Source organism: Cavia porcellus, unplaced genomic scaffold, assembly GCF_034190915.1.
Source record: "Cavia porcellus strain 051 isolate PalLab524CR breed Dunkin Hartley unplaced genomic scaffold, mCavPor4.1 scaffold_30, whole genome shotgun sequence".
In the NCBI taxonomy this organism is placed as follows: Eukaryota; Metazoa; Chordata; class Mammalia; order Rodentia; family Caviidae; genus Cavia; species Cavia porcellus.
Window position 1 is genome coordinate 20222130 of NW_026947513.1, and position 20310 is coordinate 20242439.

Genomic DNA, 20310 nt, shown 5'->3' on the forward strand with positions numbered 1-20310 from the left:
TAACAATGATAAACACAGTAAAACATATACCATGTCAGAAGACAGGTGCTATGGAAGTAGGGAAAGAGGGTTAATGAATGGTTGGGGAACTGAATCTCTGATAGTGGCATACCTTGCAGTGATAAGAAGGTAGGGAGGAAATAGTGGGGAGAAGAGTAGTTCAGGTAGAAGGAACCAAGGGGAGAATGTGACTGATACGATGAAGAAGAGCGAAGAGACTAAGTATGCATGCATGGAGTGGCATGAGCAGGAGAAAGAGGGCTAGGGAATGAGAGTAAGGACAGAGGCACCAGTGTCTGGGCTGTAGCCTTTCATCCTGAGATGGGAAACTGGTGGACAGATTAGCAGAAAGAGGCAGGATCCAATCTGCAGTTTAATTGAATCACTTTGCCTGCAGTGTTAAACAGACAAAAGGGACAATGATAGAAAGGGGAAAATTGATTGGAATCTTAGAGTAATGGAGGCAAGAGTGTGGCACTCTACAGTTAGAGTGGAGACGTAAGGAACGGTCATTTCTGGATATGTTTTGGGGGTTGTTTTTGCAAAATGAGCTTAACAGTTGGATATGGGATGAGAGAAGTCAGGATTATTCCAAGACTCAGGACTTTAGCAATTAGATGGATAGAATTACATTAACTGAGTTTTGAAAGATTAGAAAAAGCAGGCTTGAAGACAGGTAATCAGAAGCTCAGTTTTAGATGTGTTAAGTTTATGATGCCAGTTAAACATCTGAGCATAAGCGTTCAATTGGTAGTCTACATTTATGGATGCTGATGTATGTTTTTAAAAGAATTACTAATATAAAACAATGTACTCACTTTCTTGAAATATGTTACACTTTGTTAATATCTTAAATTTTAACATGTTCCATCCTGGCAAAACTGGAATAATTTGAGAGAAATTGTTTGACCACTTTTAGGCTTCACTGCCATTTTCTTGGAGTTAAATAAAAGTTGTCACCCCAATTTTGGAAATAGAAATAGAAATATAACTATATAGTCTGAGTGATTTTACTTGCTTTTTATTTTAGGTCCTATTACTGCTGGATTGTGCAAGATTTTTAACCCTATTTTTTTTGAATTATGATTTAAATATCAAACATCTTAAATTTTATCAAAGGGAAGCATTTTAGTTTTGCAAATCAAAATGCCAAGGAAAAGGAAAAATCTTGGGGGAAACCCTTTTCGGAAGACTGAAAACTCTAAGGAAGTTGTGTCCGGTGTTGCTAGTCGTGGGGCACCAACTACTGCTCTTCTTTCTGTGCGTGAGACGAAAATTGATCAGGAAGAACTCTTCACCAGTATCTCAGAGATGTTTTCTGATCTGGATCCTGATGTAGTGTATTTGATGCTTTCTGAATGTGATTTCGAAGGTGAGAAAAAGTTTAGTTTGAACCCTTTACATCTTATAAGAAGACTTCATGTACTATATAAGACTAATAGTGATACAGAAAAATAAGTCTTATTTTTGTTCATTATTAAGCATCTGCCTTGGGCAAGATACCAAGTTTGGGATTATGAGGGATATGAAGAAAAATAATGCATAGTTTCTGCTCTTAAGAAATGTACAGTTCTAGATGTAAGATGTAGCTATAGATATCTTTTACATCTTTTTTTTAATCTTTCTTCTAGCACAGTTTGGCACTCTAACATTTTGGGCTGGATAATTCTTTCTGGGAATGGCTCTCCTATGCGTTGTAGAATATTTACTAGCACGCCTGGCTTTACCCACTAGATGCCAGAAGTGTTCCAGCCCCCTATTTGTGATGACAAAAAATGTTTCTTTACATTATCAAAAGAAAAAAAGTGTTTCTTTAATATTACCTGGTTGAGAATCAGAGTCCTAGACTATAAGCTCAATGAATATAGATATTTTAAAAATTGCTCTATTTCTGTTTTTTTTAGCCCTTAAAATGACAACTAGGAGTTAGTAGCGGCTAGTATTTGTGCAAAGAAAAGCTGATTAAGATTGAAGCTAGTAAAGTAGTATGGTTTTGAAATACTGCCTTTGGAGTCAGGAGACCTGGCTTTGGATTTCCAGTTCTGCCACTAATATCTCTAAGCCTCAGTTTTCTAACCTATTAATGAAAAGTAATAGTATGTACCTTATAGGACTTTTTGGTGAGGATTGACTTGTACTAACTTGTTTAAAAGCATGCTTACACACAGGAAAGCCTAGATAAGTTGACTAGATGAATAATTGTTAAGAGTCAGTATTGTTATTGGCCATTAATTTTATTTGTTAATTTTGTTAGTTTTATTTTTATTTTTTTAATTTTTGGGTTTTTTTAGGGTCTTTTTGAGACAGGCTTTCACTGTACAGTTTAGGCTGGCCTTGAACTCACTTTGTAGCCCAGGCTGGTCTCTTCCTTGTGATTCTCCTGCCTCAGCCTCCCTAGTGCTAGGATTGTAGGCATGTACTATCATGCCTAGCATCATGTTTCTTGGTTTTCTTATGAAACAGTGACCCCCTATGTAGTGTAGACTTGCCTTGAATTTACTGTATGCCCCAGACTGGTCTCAAACTCAAGGTGATGTTCATGTCTCAGCCTTCAAGTGCTTGGATTACCGGTGTGTGCCATCTCACTTGGCTTGGCCATGATTATTGTAAGATAAAATTACTCTACATTTGGAGATTTTGGTAATATGTGATAAAGGTTTCATTTCTAGTGTGTGAGCTGTGATGCGAGCGTATCTTATATATTCTGGTATACACAAAACAGTTTTTGCAATGTACTTTGTTGTTTAGAATGACTGAATAATAGAGTTCTGTTGTTACTTCAACATTTCCTAATTTTTATGTCTTTAAAATTTGTTACATATAAATTAACATAGTAATGGGGACTTATAAGAAAACTGTATTATCTAATATCCTAACAAAGAATTTATTTCTCTTTTTCAGGATCTTCTGTAGTCTGTTTAAAAACACTTGTTTATAAACACTTGATATTTTGTGTGGTTTGAATAATATCATTAATCACCTTTCATATTCTGCCTTTTAAAATTTAATATGTAATCTTTTAAAGTTGTTGCTATAATCTATATTTTAGTCGTTTTCTAATAGTGCTATGAGTTTTGTGCTTTACTTATTTATACCTAAATTTTTCATAAATAATATTGTAAAAAACATGTTAGTAAAAATAGCCTTTTCTCCCTTTTGGCTTCTTTTCTTTGTCCCAAAGTTTTAATTTCTGCATCGCAGCCTAAGAACGGTTTTCAGCTTTTGGAAATGTATTGTTAAGTTGCCCACCGTGAGGTATGCAGATTTGTAATACTGCTGGCACTGTGTAAGTGTAGCGCTTTCACCTTGGCCTCTTCAGCACTGTGTGGAATTATTTTAAGATTGTAGTAAGAATAAAATTGTACCTTTTCTTAATTTGTTTTTTTTTCATAAAGGGGATCATTGAACATTTTCATACATGATTTCTTATTCTTACATTCTCTTATAAATTGTTCATTCTTTATTTTCGATTGATTTCATAAGTGTTTTTTTCCAATAATTTGTTTAAGGAATTTTCTTTTTGTGTGATTATTTCTCTTGATCTTTTACTTACTTTACTTAATGCTGTTCTTCATTTTTATATGTATTTTCTTCAGTTGGTCTTTTCAGAGTTTTCCATTATGCATATTTTTTCATAGAAGTACTTCTTACATTTGCATTTTTTCTTTTTCATTTTACCCCACTTTTCCATTTTTAGGGCTTCTTGCCTTTGTAGTATTGCTGTGATCTCCTAAATGGTCTATCTGCCAGGCTTGCCCCTCCAATTCCTCTTTGTTTTTCTTCTTAAGGGAACATTAATTGGGTGCTTACTAGGTGCCAGTCCTTGTGCACAACACTTTTTCATGGATTATCTCATTTAATCCTCACAACAACATATGAGGTAGGTACTTTTATTATCCCCATGTTACAAGTGAGAAAAGCGGGGCTTAGGGAGGTTAGCTAACTTGTTTAAAGTGTCATAGCCAGCAGGTAGGGATTTAAATACTGGTGTCCTGACTCCAGACCAGAGCTATTAACTAAATGCTATGCCTTTAATAGATTTGTCTTCCTTAAAATGAAACATAACACAAAACTAAAATTTAAGAAACACAGATTTCAAATGTCTGAATATTATTATCATCAGTGTCATCCTTGTGGTACTCATGATTGAATCCAAGGGCCTTATGGGTACTCTATTGGGTACTCTACCACTGAGTTTCATCCTTAGCCCTCAAATGCTTAAAAATTCTAATGGCTCAATTATTATTTCTGTTAGAACAGAAAAAGCTCAGCCTTGGAGTCAGACACACTAGTGCTGGCTCTGTCACTTACTGCCTGTGTAACGTAATGTATTTTTTGAGCTTCATTTTCTTTTTTTATTTGTTAGGATGTTATACCTCACAGTATTATTTGAGGTTTTAGTGAGGTAATTTGTATAAAACTTCTAGGCCAAATGTGATGACTGGTCATTTTCATTCAAGTTCCCTTAGTAAATAAAATTCATATTTCTTAGCATGACACATAGGCCCATTCCCAGTTTAGCTGAGTCTTCCTCTCCAGTTTTATCTTCTCTGATCTACTATACATGGCACTGTGTGCCTGCTCCTCAACTGACTTCTTTTAACGCCTTTAAACACACTTTTTAAGCTTGGCTTTTCCTCTTACTCTGTCTGGCAAGTTGTTTATCCTCAAGTGCCAGTTTACGTATCAGTTTATGTGAAACCTTCCTTTGTCACCTAAATACTGCTATGGCATTTATGTATTATCAAAAGTACATTATTTAATCTATATTATGATGAATCATCTTGTATAGTGGTACCTTCATTCACAAAGGCTTTTATTTGCAAACACTTTAGTTTACAAATAAGCATTTGGCAAGATTTTGTTTTGTTTGTGAGCTCGGCATCAGGTAACAAACAGGACTGTGGGCATCTTTCCCGCATGAACGCAAATATGGCTGTCTTTCCTGAACCATGGAATGAATTCAGTTTGTGAGCTAAGGTACCACTGTACCATAACTGTCTTCACTTTCTACTAAACTGCAAAATCCTTTGAGTGTAGTAAACACAAGGTACAAAGTATTCCTGATAAGTAGCATATGCTCATAAATATTCTTCGTATAAAGTAAAATTCATAGCATGGACCATATATAAGTCAGTAAGTGGTTGAATAAATGAACTGGTATTAGGACCTTTATTAATAACCCTAATACATTCAATTACAGATGTTTATATGTTTACTCAATAAATTAAAGAATATCTACTTGATAACTTTTTACTACTGTCTTGAGTGGAAGAACAACGTTGCATGTCTCTCAACATTGGAACTTTTCAGTAATGTAGACTTTGGTGTATTATTAACAAAATAGTAATTTTTAAAAAATGACTTGAATATTACCAGTCTTCCTGTATTACATTCAGCACCAAAATCCATTATTTTTCCTTTTAATAAGGTTATATCTAGCTTTTTTTCAAGAAAGTTATATCTTACTTTTGTTGTTGTTGTTATTCTTGTGCAGTTGAAAATGCCATGGACTGTCTGTTAGAATTATCTGCCACTGATACCAAGGTAGAAGAACCATCTTCAAAAGCCTCTGTTGCTTCTGAGAACCAGCTAAGAGAAACAGAAAGTGAAATAATGGAAAAGTGTCCACATAAAGAAGAGAGTGAAGATTCAAAACTGAATTCAGTTTTGGATATGCAGCTAACCGACGACTTGGATTCCTTAATAGAGAATGCTTTTGAGAAGTTGAACACGTCTTCTGATGACCAAGTATCAGTTTTGCCTTTGCAAGATGTTAATAGTCTTAATAATTCCAGTCAGTTTACAAATTCACATTCAGATAGTATGACAACTATTCTTTCTACACAAAATTTAGATTTGAACAGTGAAAATTCAGAGATTTCTGCCTCTGCATTAAATTCAAAACCATTAACTTCACATTCAGTTTTGAATGAGGCCAAAAGTTTTATGAAGGATAACACATTAACACTGGAACATAGCTATTCAGAAGATTCTCTTCTCAGTGGTTCTTTAAATCTCGCAGATGACTCTATTGTGGATTGTAGCAGTCTTAATCAAAGACAGAAGGTGCTTTTAGATTCCAACTGTGTTGAGACTCAGCTCTCTCCAGCCCCTGTAGATTTGGATGCCAATGTACCTCAGGGTCCTTTAAACCTTACTGTGCTGCAAAATCCTGAGCTTGACTTAGCAGGTACAGGTGAGGGTCAGAAATCTGTTTCTATCTCTGGTGTTTTTGTACCTTCTGAAGTGTTTAATTTCAAACTGCACAAACATACTGAACTGCCACCGAAGGAGAAGAATGTGAATTACTGCCCAGTACTTCATCCTGTCCCTTTACTGCTTCCTCCTCCTCCACCACCAATGTGGAATCCAATGATTCCCACTTTTGACCTCTTTCAAGGAAACCATGGCTTTATAGCTCCCATCGTAACCCCAGCTGCGCACTGGAGACCTGTCAGCTACACGTTTCCACACTCAGTCATTTCTCACACTTCCCCACCACAAGTATGGCGAAATCAAGAGGGAGCAAGTGCTTTTCAAATACAAGAGGCTGCTGTTTCTCAGGTTGTAAGAAAGAAGACAACTTACGTTGGACTAGTGCTTGTTCTTCTCAGAGGGCTTCCAGGATCAGGAAAATCTTTCCTGGCAAGGTATGAGATTTTAATTAAGTTTTTAAAAAATATAATGCATAAGTGTGAACAGATAATGTGAACATCTAGCATATTTTATTTAATAGAGATATTTCATAACCTTTGAAGTATTTTTTACTAGTTTTTCTAGCGTTTAGCTAATAGCAATGTTTTTTTCCACAAGTTTTTTTTTTCTTTGAACTTTTGCCTCCCTATTACTTTTTGAGAGTGAATAGAAAAAAAAAAATGAAAGATGGTTTAAGAATTTGAGCTTCTGAAATCAACAGACATAGCTTTTTGAATGCAGGAAAGATGAAATTCAACTTTGATCATGGATTTTAAAAGTCATAATGATTTTTAACTTATAAAAATGAAGTCTTAAGCTGCATGTGGTGGTACACGCCTGTAATCCCAGCACTTGGGAGGCTGAGGCAGAAGGATTGCTGAGTTTGAGGCCAGCTTGGGCTACAAAGTGAGTTAAAGGCCAGCCTGAACTGCATGGTGAGACCCGCATCTCAAACAGACAACAAAACAAAAAACAAAAACCCCCCACAACAAAAGAAGTGAAGTCTTAAATACATGAATTCTACTGTTGGTTGAAATTTGGTATATACTATGTTGTTAAATAATGCTTTTAAAAATGTTATTTGAAGGAAGAGAGTGTAGGATGAACATTGGTAGTGAGAGAGCTTCACACTTTGAGAGATGTGTTTGTCCCAAAACTTGGCATCCTCAGTTACTTTCTCATCTCTACTTATGTCTGCTTTATGGTTAAGGGAGGGTTGTGAGTGCCTTGAGCTAGGGACCGGGGTTAGGGTTAGAGTTTGCCTTGTTATGGTTTCAATGACACTCCTTCAACAGTGTTGAAGCTGGTTGTCTTAATTCCTTCTCACCCTTCTTAGTCTTTAAATTCCAGGAGGTTTATACCTGACATATTTTACTTGATAGTTTTCTGTCTGTCTCTGTCTCTCTTCCTGTCTCCCTCACATTCTGTTTATATTCCTCAATTTTTACTTAGGTCTTTTATATTTAGTCTAGATATATATAGTCTTAGAAAGTATGCATAGATATATAGAGAATGCACTTTGTTCATGCATTTTTAGTTGTTTTTCGATAGCTTTGGTTTGTCTAGATTTATTTATTTTTGGTGCCGGGGATCAAACTCATGACCTCATGCTTGCCATGCAGGTGCTTATATCATTGAGCTAAATCCTGGCCTTTTGTGTAGATTTACTTTCTGTAAATTTCCACATATTTTGATGCATTTTATAACCGTATTCTTCTGTAGAGGTATCATAGGCTTTTCTTACTGACTTAATGACAATATTAAAACAATTCAATATTACATGTTTTATACTGTTACATTTTATGAAAGAGATTGGAATGACGGCAATACCTTAAGCTGTAGTAGAGTCTTTTTTTTTTTGTAACATGGATGGAGCCAGGCAGGCTCTTGTGCCACTGAGCCAAATCCTGGGCCTGGGTAATAGTCTTGAGAGAGATTTATAGAATTAGATTTTGAGGGCCTTCAAATCATAGGCAGCTAACATTTGTGAATGGGAAGAGAGAGAAATACTTAGCACAAAGTAGGAACAATGTTTCTCAAAGAAGAGAGAAATAACTGAATAGTGTGGCCACGTAAACTGGGTTTTCCCAGTGAGAATGGTCCACAGTATTAAGCTAGCTTTTGAGCTCAAGGAAAATGAAGCATGAAAATGAGGCTTTTGGAGTGTTAGAAAGAAGGTGTTGAGAGTTGAGATCTGCTCTCGCTATGCAGTTCACGCTGGTTTTGAACTCGCTTTGTAACCCAGGCTGCCCTTGAACTTTCAATGATCCTCCTGCCTCAGCCTCCGGAGTGCTAGGATTACTCCTGTGGAGACACCAAACCAGGCTGGAGTCTATATTTTAAAGAGCCATTTTGTTGTCCTGTGGGAGTAGAAGACAAAGGGAAAGGAACCATTGATATTGAAGCATTTAAGGGAAGAAGAAAAGCTGGGAATAGTTGAAAGGGGTCTCAGCATGTGGCAACGGTTTTATGATTTATATTGCCAGATGTACCATCTAAAAGGAAAAGAAGAGAAGGGAATACTTATTTATTTTTTGGTGAAGGGAACAGTTCCAAGAGGATAAATAAGAGTCAACGTGTAGTGAACATTCACTAGAATATAAGCTTCATGAGTGAAAGAAAATTTCTTTTTTTGGGGAGGAGGGGTCCCGGGATCAAGCTCATGACCTTGTGCTTGCTCTGCAGGCTCTCATGCCACTGAGCTAAATCCCAGGCCCTCGAGAATTTTTCTTTTCTGTCCATCAGTGAATGCCCAGTTTTTAAAACAATGTCTACCTCTTAACAGATACTAATAAAAATTAAATTCAGGTTGAATGTGTAGGCCTGTAATCTAGCTAGCTGTTAAGGAAGCTGGGACAGAAGGATTGTGAGTTTGAAATCAGCTTGGGCAGTTTAGCAAGACTTCCATCTAAGAATAACATTTAGAAAAGCGACAAGATGTAGCTAGGTGGAAACATGTTTGCCTAGCATATGGCAGGCCCTCAGCTTAATCCCTAGCATCACAAAAAGCAAAACAAAACAAAGTTTGTCAGTTTTAAAATGTAGATGGTTAACTCTAGATTTATGTAAATAATTTGCATAAATCAAAATAGAATTGGTTTAGGTCAGTTTTTTGGGGTCATACAGGTTATATATGACTAATAAAAATAATCATCTTTATCATTAACAGGACTTTGCAACAAGATAATCCAACTGGAATTATTCTTAGTACTGATGATTATTTTTATATAAATGGGCAATACCAGTTTGATGTAAAGTACTTAGAAGAAGCACATGAATGGAACCATAATCGTGGTAAGTGTGGAGGAAATTCTGAGTAATGTTGAGAGTGATATCTACATTTTAAGTATACTCTTCAATCTCTTTTTCCAGAGTGCTGTCCTTTTCAATATAGAGGTGTTCTCTATCCTTTGTTAAATTGATTCCTAGATATTTCATTTTTCTGGATGCTTTGGTGAAAGAGGTTTCTCTGATTTGTCTCTCAGTGAGTTTGTTATTCGTGTACAGGAAGGCTATTGAATTTTGAGTGTTGATTTTGTATGCAGCTCCATTACTTAATTTGCTTATTAAGTCTACCATTTTTTTAGTGATGTTTTACTTTAGATCATTATTTTGTGTCTGTTTTTTGTTTGTGTTTATATTTTATTTTTCAATGATTTTAGAGTTAGAGAAAACTTGGCAAAGGTGGTATAGAGAGCCTCTGTATGCCTTTCACCCATTGTCTTCTAATGTTAACACCTTAGGTGTAGTGATGGTAGATTTGTCAAAACTAAGAAATTAACATCGGTATATTACTATTAACTAAACTGTAGACTTAATTTGGATTTTAACTTTTTTGCTAGGTCCCCCTCCGCCCTTTAATTTTGGTTTTTTGAGGCAGGATCTTACTGTGTCAGCCTGATCTTGAATGTGAAGTGTAGCCCAGGCTTGCCTTGAACTCATGCAGTTTGCCTGTCTCGTCCTTCAAGTACTGGCATTACATGTATGCACCACCATGCCTGGCACTAATGCCCTTTCCATTTGCATAATCTAATCTAGGATACCATGTTGCTTTATATACCATGATATAATTTTTCTCTGATTATTACATAACTATAGTATTTATTTGCATTTGTTATTCAACTTTTACCTATGCTTTAGTTTTTCATGTTCTCAGAAGTGATAGTTATGTCAGATAGTGTGTAGAATTTGTAAATATCTGTGGTTTTCAAATTAAATACTTACAAAATAAAAATATTAAAATGATTTGTCATTTGCTATTATTTTTCAGCGAAAGAAGCATTTGAGAAGAAGATATCACCAATCATAATTGATAATACAAACCTACAAGCATGGGAAATGAAACCATATGTTATTTTGGTTTGTACTATAAATTTCTAATATTGAAGTTTTTTTTTTTTTTTTCCTTTTTGAGACAGGGTTTCATTATGCAGTTCAGACTGGCTTTGACTTTACTTTGTAGTACAAGCTGGCCTCAAACTCAGCAATCTTCCTATGTCAGCCTCCCAAATGCTGGGATGCTGGGATTATAGGTGTGTGCCACCGTGCCTGGGCTAATACTGCGTTTGGAATCATTGACTGATACTAGTTTTTATATAAGTGACTATCAAGCACTTGAAAATCTCAGAATTTTGGTCTACCTTTAACTCAATTTTCTCTGGTCTTTAATGAAATGAGCAAAATAATAATATTGCTGAGTTTTCCATAATTATAAGTTTATTTAGCTTTTAAATATTGAGAATTAAAACCTTAATATCTAAGACTGTTTTGTGTTTTGGTATCTTTCATGGAAAGCTAGTAGTATTAAATTTTACTATTAAGCTGGTGTGGTAGTGCACCTGTAATCTCAGTATTTAGGAGGCTGAGGCAGGAGAATCACTGGGAGTTTGAGGCCAGCCTGGACAATATAATGAGTTTAACACAAGCAAGACTATCTGAAAAAAAAAATTTTTTTTTTTTTAGGTATGTATGTATATACACGTATACGCCTTCATACTCTTACTTGAGGAATTAGAATTTGTTGGTCCTATGGTTGTGCACACCTGTAATCCAGGCACTTAGAAGGCTGACACGTGGATTGATGGCCTTCAGTTTGAGGACAGACTGGCCTACGTTAAGAGTTTAAGGCCAGCTTGAACTGCATAGTGCAACACTGTCTCAACAAAACAAACGAAACCCAAATTTGGTGATCCCTTATTACTCAGTTTAAAAAAAAATGCTGTTCTGAGCAATTCTGAAAACACCACCATTTCCAATTCCCTCCGTTTGCCAGGTTCCTTGTAATACCCAGCCCGGAGCACTCGCACTCCTCCCACTATCCAGGCTGGCCTGGATGGCAGTGCACTTGCTCTTTTTGTACCCTGCACTCCAGTCCTGTTTTGAGACAGTGTCTTGCTAAGCTGTCCAGGCAGGACTGGAACTTGCGGTCCTCCAGCCTCAGCTTCCGCACAGTAGCTGGGATTAGAGTGTGCTATCACCATGCCTGGCTTTTTTTTGCATAGCTGAGTTAGTTACTTTTTACTTTCATACCACCCTGGATTCTGTAATAGCATGATGTGTGCTGGTTTTTTTTTTATTGGTAGGCTTACTTTTCTGTTAAGTGCAAGTAAGGATTTTAGGTTTTGTAGGTCACATACAATCTCTGTCACATATTTATTTCTTCCCACTTCTCTTTCATTTAAAACAACAAAACAAACACAGCAAACCTATTCTTCATTCCCGTTCAGAAGGGAGCAGGGAAATAGGCCCCTAAGTGGCAAGGAAATGGAGTAAAGAGCAAGCTGGCAGAAAAACGTATTATTTGACAGAATTTAAAAATGTCATGTCTTTATTAATTTAGCAGTGCTGGGGATTAAACCCAGAGCCCTGCATAGTAGATGAGCCCTCTGTCACTTCCTTACATCCCAAGCTCTGAAGTAGTTGTAAAATTATAAAAGTTAATGCATATATAAGATAAATATTCAAACTCTGAAAAAGAGAAAAAAAATGCCTGAAGTCCTCTTTGCTATAGGTAAATGCTTTTAATATTGTTTTTAGAATCTTTTCAGGCTTCCATGCACATACAAAGGCCCATATCACAATTCTGTTTAAAGCTGGGTGTGGTGGTACATACTTGTAATCCCAGTGCTCCAGAGCCTGAGGGCAGGATTATTATCAGGGAGCACAGTGAGTTCAAGGCCAGCCTGAACCACGTAATGAAACCCTGCCTCAAAAAACACTGGATATTAATTGCCAGGTTACAGGTTATTGTAGGTTTTATCACTTTAACATATGTACCAAAAAAAATCTTTGTTCTTTCATTTTTGACATGCTATAAGCTTGGAAATAATGTGATTAATTTTATGAAAATAATTACTTTAAAATGTTGTTGGTTTTGTTTGTAGTCACAGAAACACAAATATAAAGTCCTTTTCCGGGAACCAGACACATGGTGGAAGTTCAAACCAAAGGAACTTGCAAGGTAAAACTTGGAGGCTTTCTAACATGTTTTTATTTCATGGTGCAAAGTCCATTTAGATTTTTTTCCTTTATAAATGACGAATGAAGCAATATTGACTGTATTACAGGTTTGCCACTTAAAAATTGACAGCAAATTTGATATTGTTTGCTTTTTCCCCAGTTTTACATGTGTAACTTTGTTTCTAAAATTTGTTGTCTCAATATACTCAGTACTTTATTTCCTCTTAATGATGCATTAGTATCTGAGATTAGAGCAGGTCCTAGGCTTTGGCACAGTTGAGCTGTGTGCTTCTGGCAGGGACTTGCTAGTGATTTACTAGAAAATGGAGATAGAAATTGAAAAGATAAAAAAATATCCAAATGTCCAAATATTTTACCCTCCCACCACCCAGGCTTATTTATTTATTTATTTATTTGGTTTCTTTAATTGAATAAAAATTGTTATTCAGGACATGGAATATAGTATTTTTTGCTGTGTCTTCCATATTTCCTTAGAGATAGCCCGAGCTTAAATTTAGTCAGGGTATTTTCTTCTTGGTAATTTTAAGTAATTTCAGTAATAACTAAAGGACAGCCTAACATTTTTTGTGTTGTGTGACTAATTCCAGAACATTCACACTTCAGTAAAAAGAAATCCCACACCTGCTAGTGTTTACTCCCAGTTCCTCCCTCCTTTGGGCAGCCATTCATCTGTTTTCTCTTCCTACAGTTTTTCTCATTCTGGATGTTGTATATAAGTGGAATTGTGTAGTATGTGGGCTCTTATGTTTGGCATCTTTCGCTTAGTGTAATATTTTGTAGTTTATCCCTGTTGTAATATATATCAGTACTTAATTCCTTTTCATTATCCTTTTGATACATTACTGGATTCGTTTTCCTATATTCCATTTAGGATTTTTATGTCTGTATTGCATCTATATAAAAGAGTAAGATTGACCTTTAGATTTTTCCTTCTTGATCTTCCTTGCCTGACTTAAATGTCATTGTTTTGCTTTCATAAAATGAATTGGGAGGTATTTTTTCTTTTCTCCTTTGGAGTTTTAGGTTTGAATATTTGATAGAATTTACTTGGTAAACTTTGAATCTGGTGTTTTCTTTATGAGAAGGTTCAGCTGGAGTTTCCCATCATATCAAAGTTATTAAAGTTTTATTAAAACAATTATAATGTCCTTGCCATGTACATCTCTACTACATTACAGTTAAGGTTTCCTGTTCAATCTTAATGTGTTTACTTTGTCTTCATTTTTTTCTTGATCATTTTCACCAGTGATTGGCTTTATTTACTAGGCTCCCCACCCAAATAAACAACTCTTGACTCACTCGATCTTTTTCTGCTGTAAGTTTTATGTTTCTTTTTTACTTCTTTTCATTCTGCTCTTTGCCTTTTAAAAATAATTTGCTTTGCTTATTCTGTTATTTTAAGAACTTCTTTTACCTGAAGAATTATTTTCTACCATCATTTGATGTCATATACTTTCCAACGTGCTACTTATCTATTCTTAGAATTTTAATACAGTCTTTTCTTTTTGGTCATTTGGATACCGTAAATTTCCCTGTGTGGTTCTTTATCTACTCTCAGAATTTAATATGTAATCTTGTCTCTTTTTGTTACTATTTGTTGTCTAAATTGCTTTATGGTTAATTTTATTCTTTTAACTTTTGAGTTACTTAGAACTGTGTTTAAATTCCTTAACATTTGGATGTTTACCTTTTTTAAAAGACTGATTTTCAGCTTTATTGTAGTAGTTTAGATTGTGAGATTTGCATGATACTAATTGTCTGATCTTCTTTGGGGGAGGTTCTGTTTTTGCTTTTGTTTTTGGAGACAAGATCTTGCTGTGCAGTTCAGGCTGACCTTGAACTTACTGTGTAGTTGAGTTTGGTCTCAAACTTGCTGCTATCCTGCCTCCCCTTTCTGAGTGCTGGGATTATAAGCATGTACCACCATGCCTGAACTCTTGGTATTTTTAAATACATTTTGTGGCCTCATTAAATGTTACTTTTTAATAAGTGTTCCATTTGTGTTTTATAAGAATGCATACTAATTATTTAGGAAACAGGGTCTTGCTGTATGGTCTGGCTGGCCTGGCCTGTTCTTGAGCTCATTATATAGCCCAGGCTGCCCTCAAACTCACAGCAGTACACCTGCCTCAACCTTCTAAGTGCTAGAATTACAGGCATACATCACCAAGCCTTTTTTTTAATTTGCCCAATTGATTAGTATTTTGGAGAGGAATGATGAAATCTTTTGGTGGGAGAAAGGTTGAAAAAGATCTCTGTTATCTTGAACATGTCAGTTTTTCCTTAATAGATTGCCTATTATTGTAACAGTTGGAATTTTTTCTATTGTGTTTTATTTTGGATTTTTAAAATCAAATCTGTATCTTCCCCCCAATAGTTAGATACAGTATGCTTTTTTTAGTGGTTATCTTACAATTTTTATCATGTAAACTTTAGTTAAGCCATTTTCTAGCTTCTTCCTCATAAATACAAAGGACTTTGAAATATTTTTTGCTACCTCCCTTCCAGTTTACCTGTTTGCTTTATGTATTCTGCAGATATTTATTGAAGTTTATGAGAGTTTAAGATTTTGATATTATCTTAATTAATTTAAATTTTTATCCTTTGCCTAGTGATTTCCTTTTATCTTTTAATTTTTGTTACGAGGTGTAATTTGTCTAATATTGATAGAATTATACCAGTTACCTTTTAGTATTTGAATGTTATATACCCTTTTTAATATTTTTACTTTTAACATTTCAATATCCTTTTTGTTTTTACAGGGCTGGGGATTGACCCTAGGGCTTTGTGTATGCTTGACAAGTGCTCTATCACTGAGCTACATCCCCAGCCTGTTCTGTGATCTAGCACAGAAAATTGTGCAGTTGGAATTTTTTTCTATTATATTTTGTTTTGGATCTTTAAAATCAAATCTATATTACCTTTTTTTTCTTCGCAATAATTAGATGCACTATGCTTTTATTTAGTGCTTACCTTATAATTTTTATCATGTAAACTTTAAAGTTAAGCCATTTTCTGGCCATCTTCCTCAAATACAAGGACTTTAAATATTTTCTGATACCTCCCTTCCAGTTTACCCGGGATCATTGTCCAATTAATACAGACAACGCTTGTTTTTATTTACTTGTATTGTTACTGCTTTACCTTTTTTTTTGCATTGTAGACCTTTCATTTGGAAATTTCCCTCTGCCTGATGCTTAAGAAACCAGTAAAGGTCTGGTTGGTGTCAGACTTTTTTTGAGGTTTTTTTGTGAAACCCTTTTTAAAAATTTTAATGTGAAGATCCTTTCATTGTCCTTATTCTTGTCAGATACTTTTTGCTGTATGAATTCTAGACTGACTGACATTTCCATTATGGAAGATTACATTTAATTCTCTTCTCATTTCTATTTTTATTAATGTTTGTAGACAAGTAGCTCAAAAAGTTTTACAAACATTTTTGGTTTTAATATTCATCTTTTTGTCTTTGGTGAATGACACTTTCAGTACTGTGTTTTTGGTTATGGATTTCATCTTGTTTGGAGTTTGTTTGAGTTCTAAAATTGGGGTTGTTGTCTTTCTTCAGTTCTGAAAAACAGCATTTTTCTTTAAATTGCTTTTGTCCTATGCACTCTCTTATCTTCCTGGGACTTTGAATGGATGGTAATAGACCTTTTTGCTCTACCCTTTGTTTCTTAACCTGTCTTTCATATTTTCTATCTCTTTGCTTCTCTGTGATTTGAAACCAGACAAGATTGAGGTAGGTAAATATGGAAGTCAGATTTCTCGTCAGAGGCAAATGCTCATTATATCTGGGATTCAGACACAGAGCTCTGAATCCAACCCAGAATAAGAGAGTTTCAAGTGAAATACTTTCATTAAGACAAGCGTCTTGAGGGATTAAACCACACAGCTGGCCTCTGAATAGATACAAATCCAGATGTATAATGAGTGAAAACACCCTTAGTTTAACACCTAAGATTCCCATATGTTAAGTTCAACTATGTATGTACTCATTAACACAAAGAAATAAGCTAACATTAGTAAATGGACAAATAACAAGCTTCCCATTTGAACATTAATAATATGTTTGATTTTAGTTTACATTGCATCTAGTTTTATTGTGACATAAGGGCACCTTTGAGTACTCTAGTCTGCCATGTTGGCATAAGCAAAAACCTCTGTAGTGGGATGTTTATACTCATTAAATTCTAATTAACTAAAGCTTTGAAATGACTGTTTAGCAGATTATAAATTCTTAGGAATTGGGCTTTTTTTTTTTTTTGAGACAGTGTCTCGATCTGTAATTCTGGCTGGCCGGCCTTAATCTCACTGTGTAGTCCAGGCTGGCCTAGAACTCAAGGCAGTCCTCCAGCCTCAACCTCCTGAGAACTGGGAATGTAGGCATGCACTGCCATGCCTGACCCTTTAGAGATTTTGTGCAAAGCTTAAGAGCAGTTTCTTTTAGTTATTGGAACCTAGTTTTTCTTAAATTGGTAAAGGGTGTTTGGAAAAGAAAGCCTGATAGAATGGAAATTAGAATCACATAGTATATGTTATCATCAGGAGCTTGGCTAAGAGTCACAATTGTCCGTTATAAGAGTATAGTGAGAAAAAATAAAAGACAGAGGCAAGTATAATAATGCATCAAGTGAGTATCTCCAGATAGGTTCTCCTTCACTTCCCAAGCAGCCACTATTTATTAGATGTAAATAGTGATAGGTGAGGCTAGCAAGGGATTACAGTTTGGCAGAAGACTGAGACTGAAGAAGGTGTAGATGATCATATGAAGAAGGATCTTGTCCTGGAGTATAATCCTGGGGTGACTCAAGAGGCCATAGATGATTTTATGCTTAGAAGAGTCAATGGGAAATCTCAGATGGGTGGTACTTATAATCCCAAACCTCCATTTTATCCTATAGGGACTTTGCAAAATTAGCCATTGTAAATTTGTGGTCCCCAACATGTTATGTCATAATAAACCGGTTTGGATATTGTTTTATGTTAGAAATGTATTATTAATGAGGCTTGTAAAACTCACTGGTAGAGTGATTGGGTGACGTGTAAAGCCTTGAGTTTAAGCGGTAGCATTATAAAAAAAAAGAAATGTGTCGGCATTCCCCTGGACATTATATATTCTTTTTTTATTTTTCCTTTGAATTCAGTTATCAGTAATTCACGTAGACTTTTGTTCCTTCGTTTTTTTCAGGCGAAACATTCATGGGATAAGCAAAGAAAAAATAACAAGAATGTTGGAAAACTATCAGCGTTTTGTTTCGGTGCCTATAATCATGAGCTCTTCAGTACCAGAGAAAATTGAATGTATTGAGTTGTGTGCATATTCTTGTGAAGGCCAAAGTCCCAGGTAAGTTAAAATGCCTTATTTCCAAAAACTTACTTTGAAACTGTTTTTTAAAAAATGGTAACTTTTGCAGCATACGAAATCAGTGCAATTAATTTTAAAAATTAGACTTTTGTTATTTCCAACAAATAGACTTGTTATTTCTAAATGGGTATGTACAGTCTCATCTGGATTTAGCTGAAAATAAGTTAACAAGAGAAGTCAAAGTTCAGAGAGGTATGAGAGTTTTTTCATTGTACTTGGGTTTTGTACATCTGTGATTATACTATGAATATAGTATAATCCTTGTTACATTGTTTCCCTTATTTCCTTACTATTACTATTTTGGTTTCCATATTGCTTCTTAATTTTCTAATGTTTTAGTGAAAATACTCGTAAACTGGTTTCATAAAAACTAATTATTCATAGTTTACTTTTACTAATACAAGTCATGACTCTTTGGAAGTTTATAATTTGGGAAAGTACTTGTGCTAGTTAGCATGTTGTCACTAACAAAATACTTGAGATAACCAACTTATTAACAGAAAAGACTTGCTATGACCCACAGTTACAGAGTTTCTGGTCCCTGATCAGTTGGCTCAGTTGCTTTTACCTGTGGTGTGACTGTGTAGCATGGCAGAAGCAAACCATTCACTTCATGTCCACGAAGCAAATGAGACGAAGAGGCAGTCCCTTTAGGGGTGCACTCATAGTTACCCACTCAGGCTTTCTGTGAGGTCCTCCTGCTTTCGCCAGTTCTTGGGAGCGCTATCCAGAGGACCAGGACTTTGGCACATGGGTCTTTGGAGGACTGGTTCCAACCATATCTGTACTGATTCTATAAAGTACTTAGAACACATGAACAATTGAACAAATACATGAATAAGAATTTAGATATAGTTGAAGTGTGAAGTGCCATATTTTTCAATGGCAAGGCATGAAAGTCTTTGTTAAAAAGAAATTGAGAGCGGGGAAGAGGAAAATTTATAAATGTCTGTTTAATGTGAAGCAGTGTGCCAGAGTGGCTAAGAGCATGGACTTCAGCTATGTGTCCTGGATTCAGATCCCTAACCTTTGGAATCTTTGCAGTTACAGAATCTCTCTATACTTTAGCTCATTACTAAAATGTCAGAGATATACTCTACTCCTAAGGCTGTCAAATGGATTATAAGACTGTGAAAGGTATAGAATAACATATGGCACATGAAAAACTTTAAGTATGATTTCACTTATGAAGACTTTATGGAAGAATTGTTTTTTGTGTGTGTGTGTGTGTCTCCCAAACCTATTTTATTTAAAGGAGAACAAGAAGAAAAAAAGCTACAACAGAATTTAAAGACACATCAGTCAGGGGGTAACAATGGTATATACAGTGTGCATTGTCATACCCAAATCACTCAGCCAGAGCACAAGACATAATGCTTTCAATTGTTTGAACATGAGTAGCACAAATCTTTCTCTTCAGTGAACTCAGAGAAGTCAATAGTATAACCATCTTCACTATTCTATAAATACGTGTATATGTTTTTTCTTTTAGCTTCTCACACTACATGTGTCTCATTTATTTCATTAATGAGTATGGTCTCAAGTTGCATCCATTTACTTATAGAACTCCAGTTTGACCTTCTTTATGGCTGAGTGGTACTCCATTGTATAAAAATACCATATTTTTATATACATTTCTCAGTCAGTGGGTGTTTATTTCCAAGATCTGGCTATTACAAATTGTGTTGCTAGGGCTGGGGATTTAGCTTAGCAGCATAAGCGCCTGCCTGGCAAGTACGAGGTTGTGAGTTCAATCCCTGTTACACCCCCCCCCCCCAAAAATGTGGCAGGAGAATCATTTGAGGCCACCCTGAGCTACATAGTGAATGCAAAGGCAGCCTAAACTACATAGTGGGACTAAACCTCAAAACAAGTTGTGCTGCTATAAACATGGGTGCACATATATCTCTGTGGTATGATGCTTTTAATTTTCTTGGGAAGGTACCCAGAAAAGAATTGGAATTTTGAGAGTTCTTGGACGGAAGGAAGACAGATGAGTTGACAGATTGAATAAGAAAAAAGTATAATGACTCTGCAAAAGTGCTCTGAATCTGACACCCAGGTTGTTTTTAAACATTTAACAAGTGATAGCTCAAGTGAGAGCTCTTCTTCCTTTCTCTTATTTCTCATAATCATACACATTATGTTGATTGGTGCTTTGTGACTTTGTACGTGAAGCTTGCTTTCACAAGTAGTGGATAGATACAAGGGAAACCCAGTGTTGTGCTACTCTTACATAGGTTTACAGGAGTGAGGAGGTGATATCC

At 35.5% G+C, this 20310-nt stretch overlaps 1 protein-coding gene across 11 annotated transcripts in view; it reads left to right on the forward strand.

The window, feature by feature from the left end:
- Positions 1-20310, forward strand: part of N4bp2 (NEDD4 binding protein 2) — an 80106-nt gene that overhangs the window by 21106 nt on the left and 38690 nt on the right. For 8 of the 11 annotated variants that reach the window (XR_010044708.1, XR_010044709.1, XM_063240640.1 and 5 more), the window contains 6 exons: positions 1031-1372; positions 5498-6653; positions 9368-9492; positions 10469-10557; positions 12582-12658; positions 17867-18022. Coding sequence is in view for 9 of the 11 variants with exons in the window: in XM_063240640.1 (XP_063096710.1) it covers positions 1147-1372; positions 5498-6653; positions 9368-9492; positions 10469-10557; positions 12582-12658; positions 17867-18022 (1829 nt within the window). In the remaining 2 variants the exon portion in view is untranslated. Of the gene's footprint in view, positions 1-1030; positions 1373-3594; positions 3881-5497; positions 6654-9367; positions 9493-10468; positions 10558-12581; positions 12659-17866; positions 18023-20310 lie in introns of those variants that run through there. The other 3 variants (XM_063240646.1, XM_063240647.1, XM_063240648.1) reach the window with 2 other exon arrangements.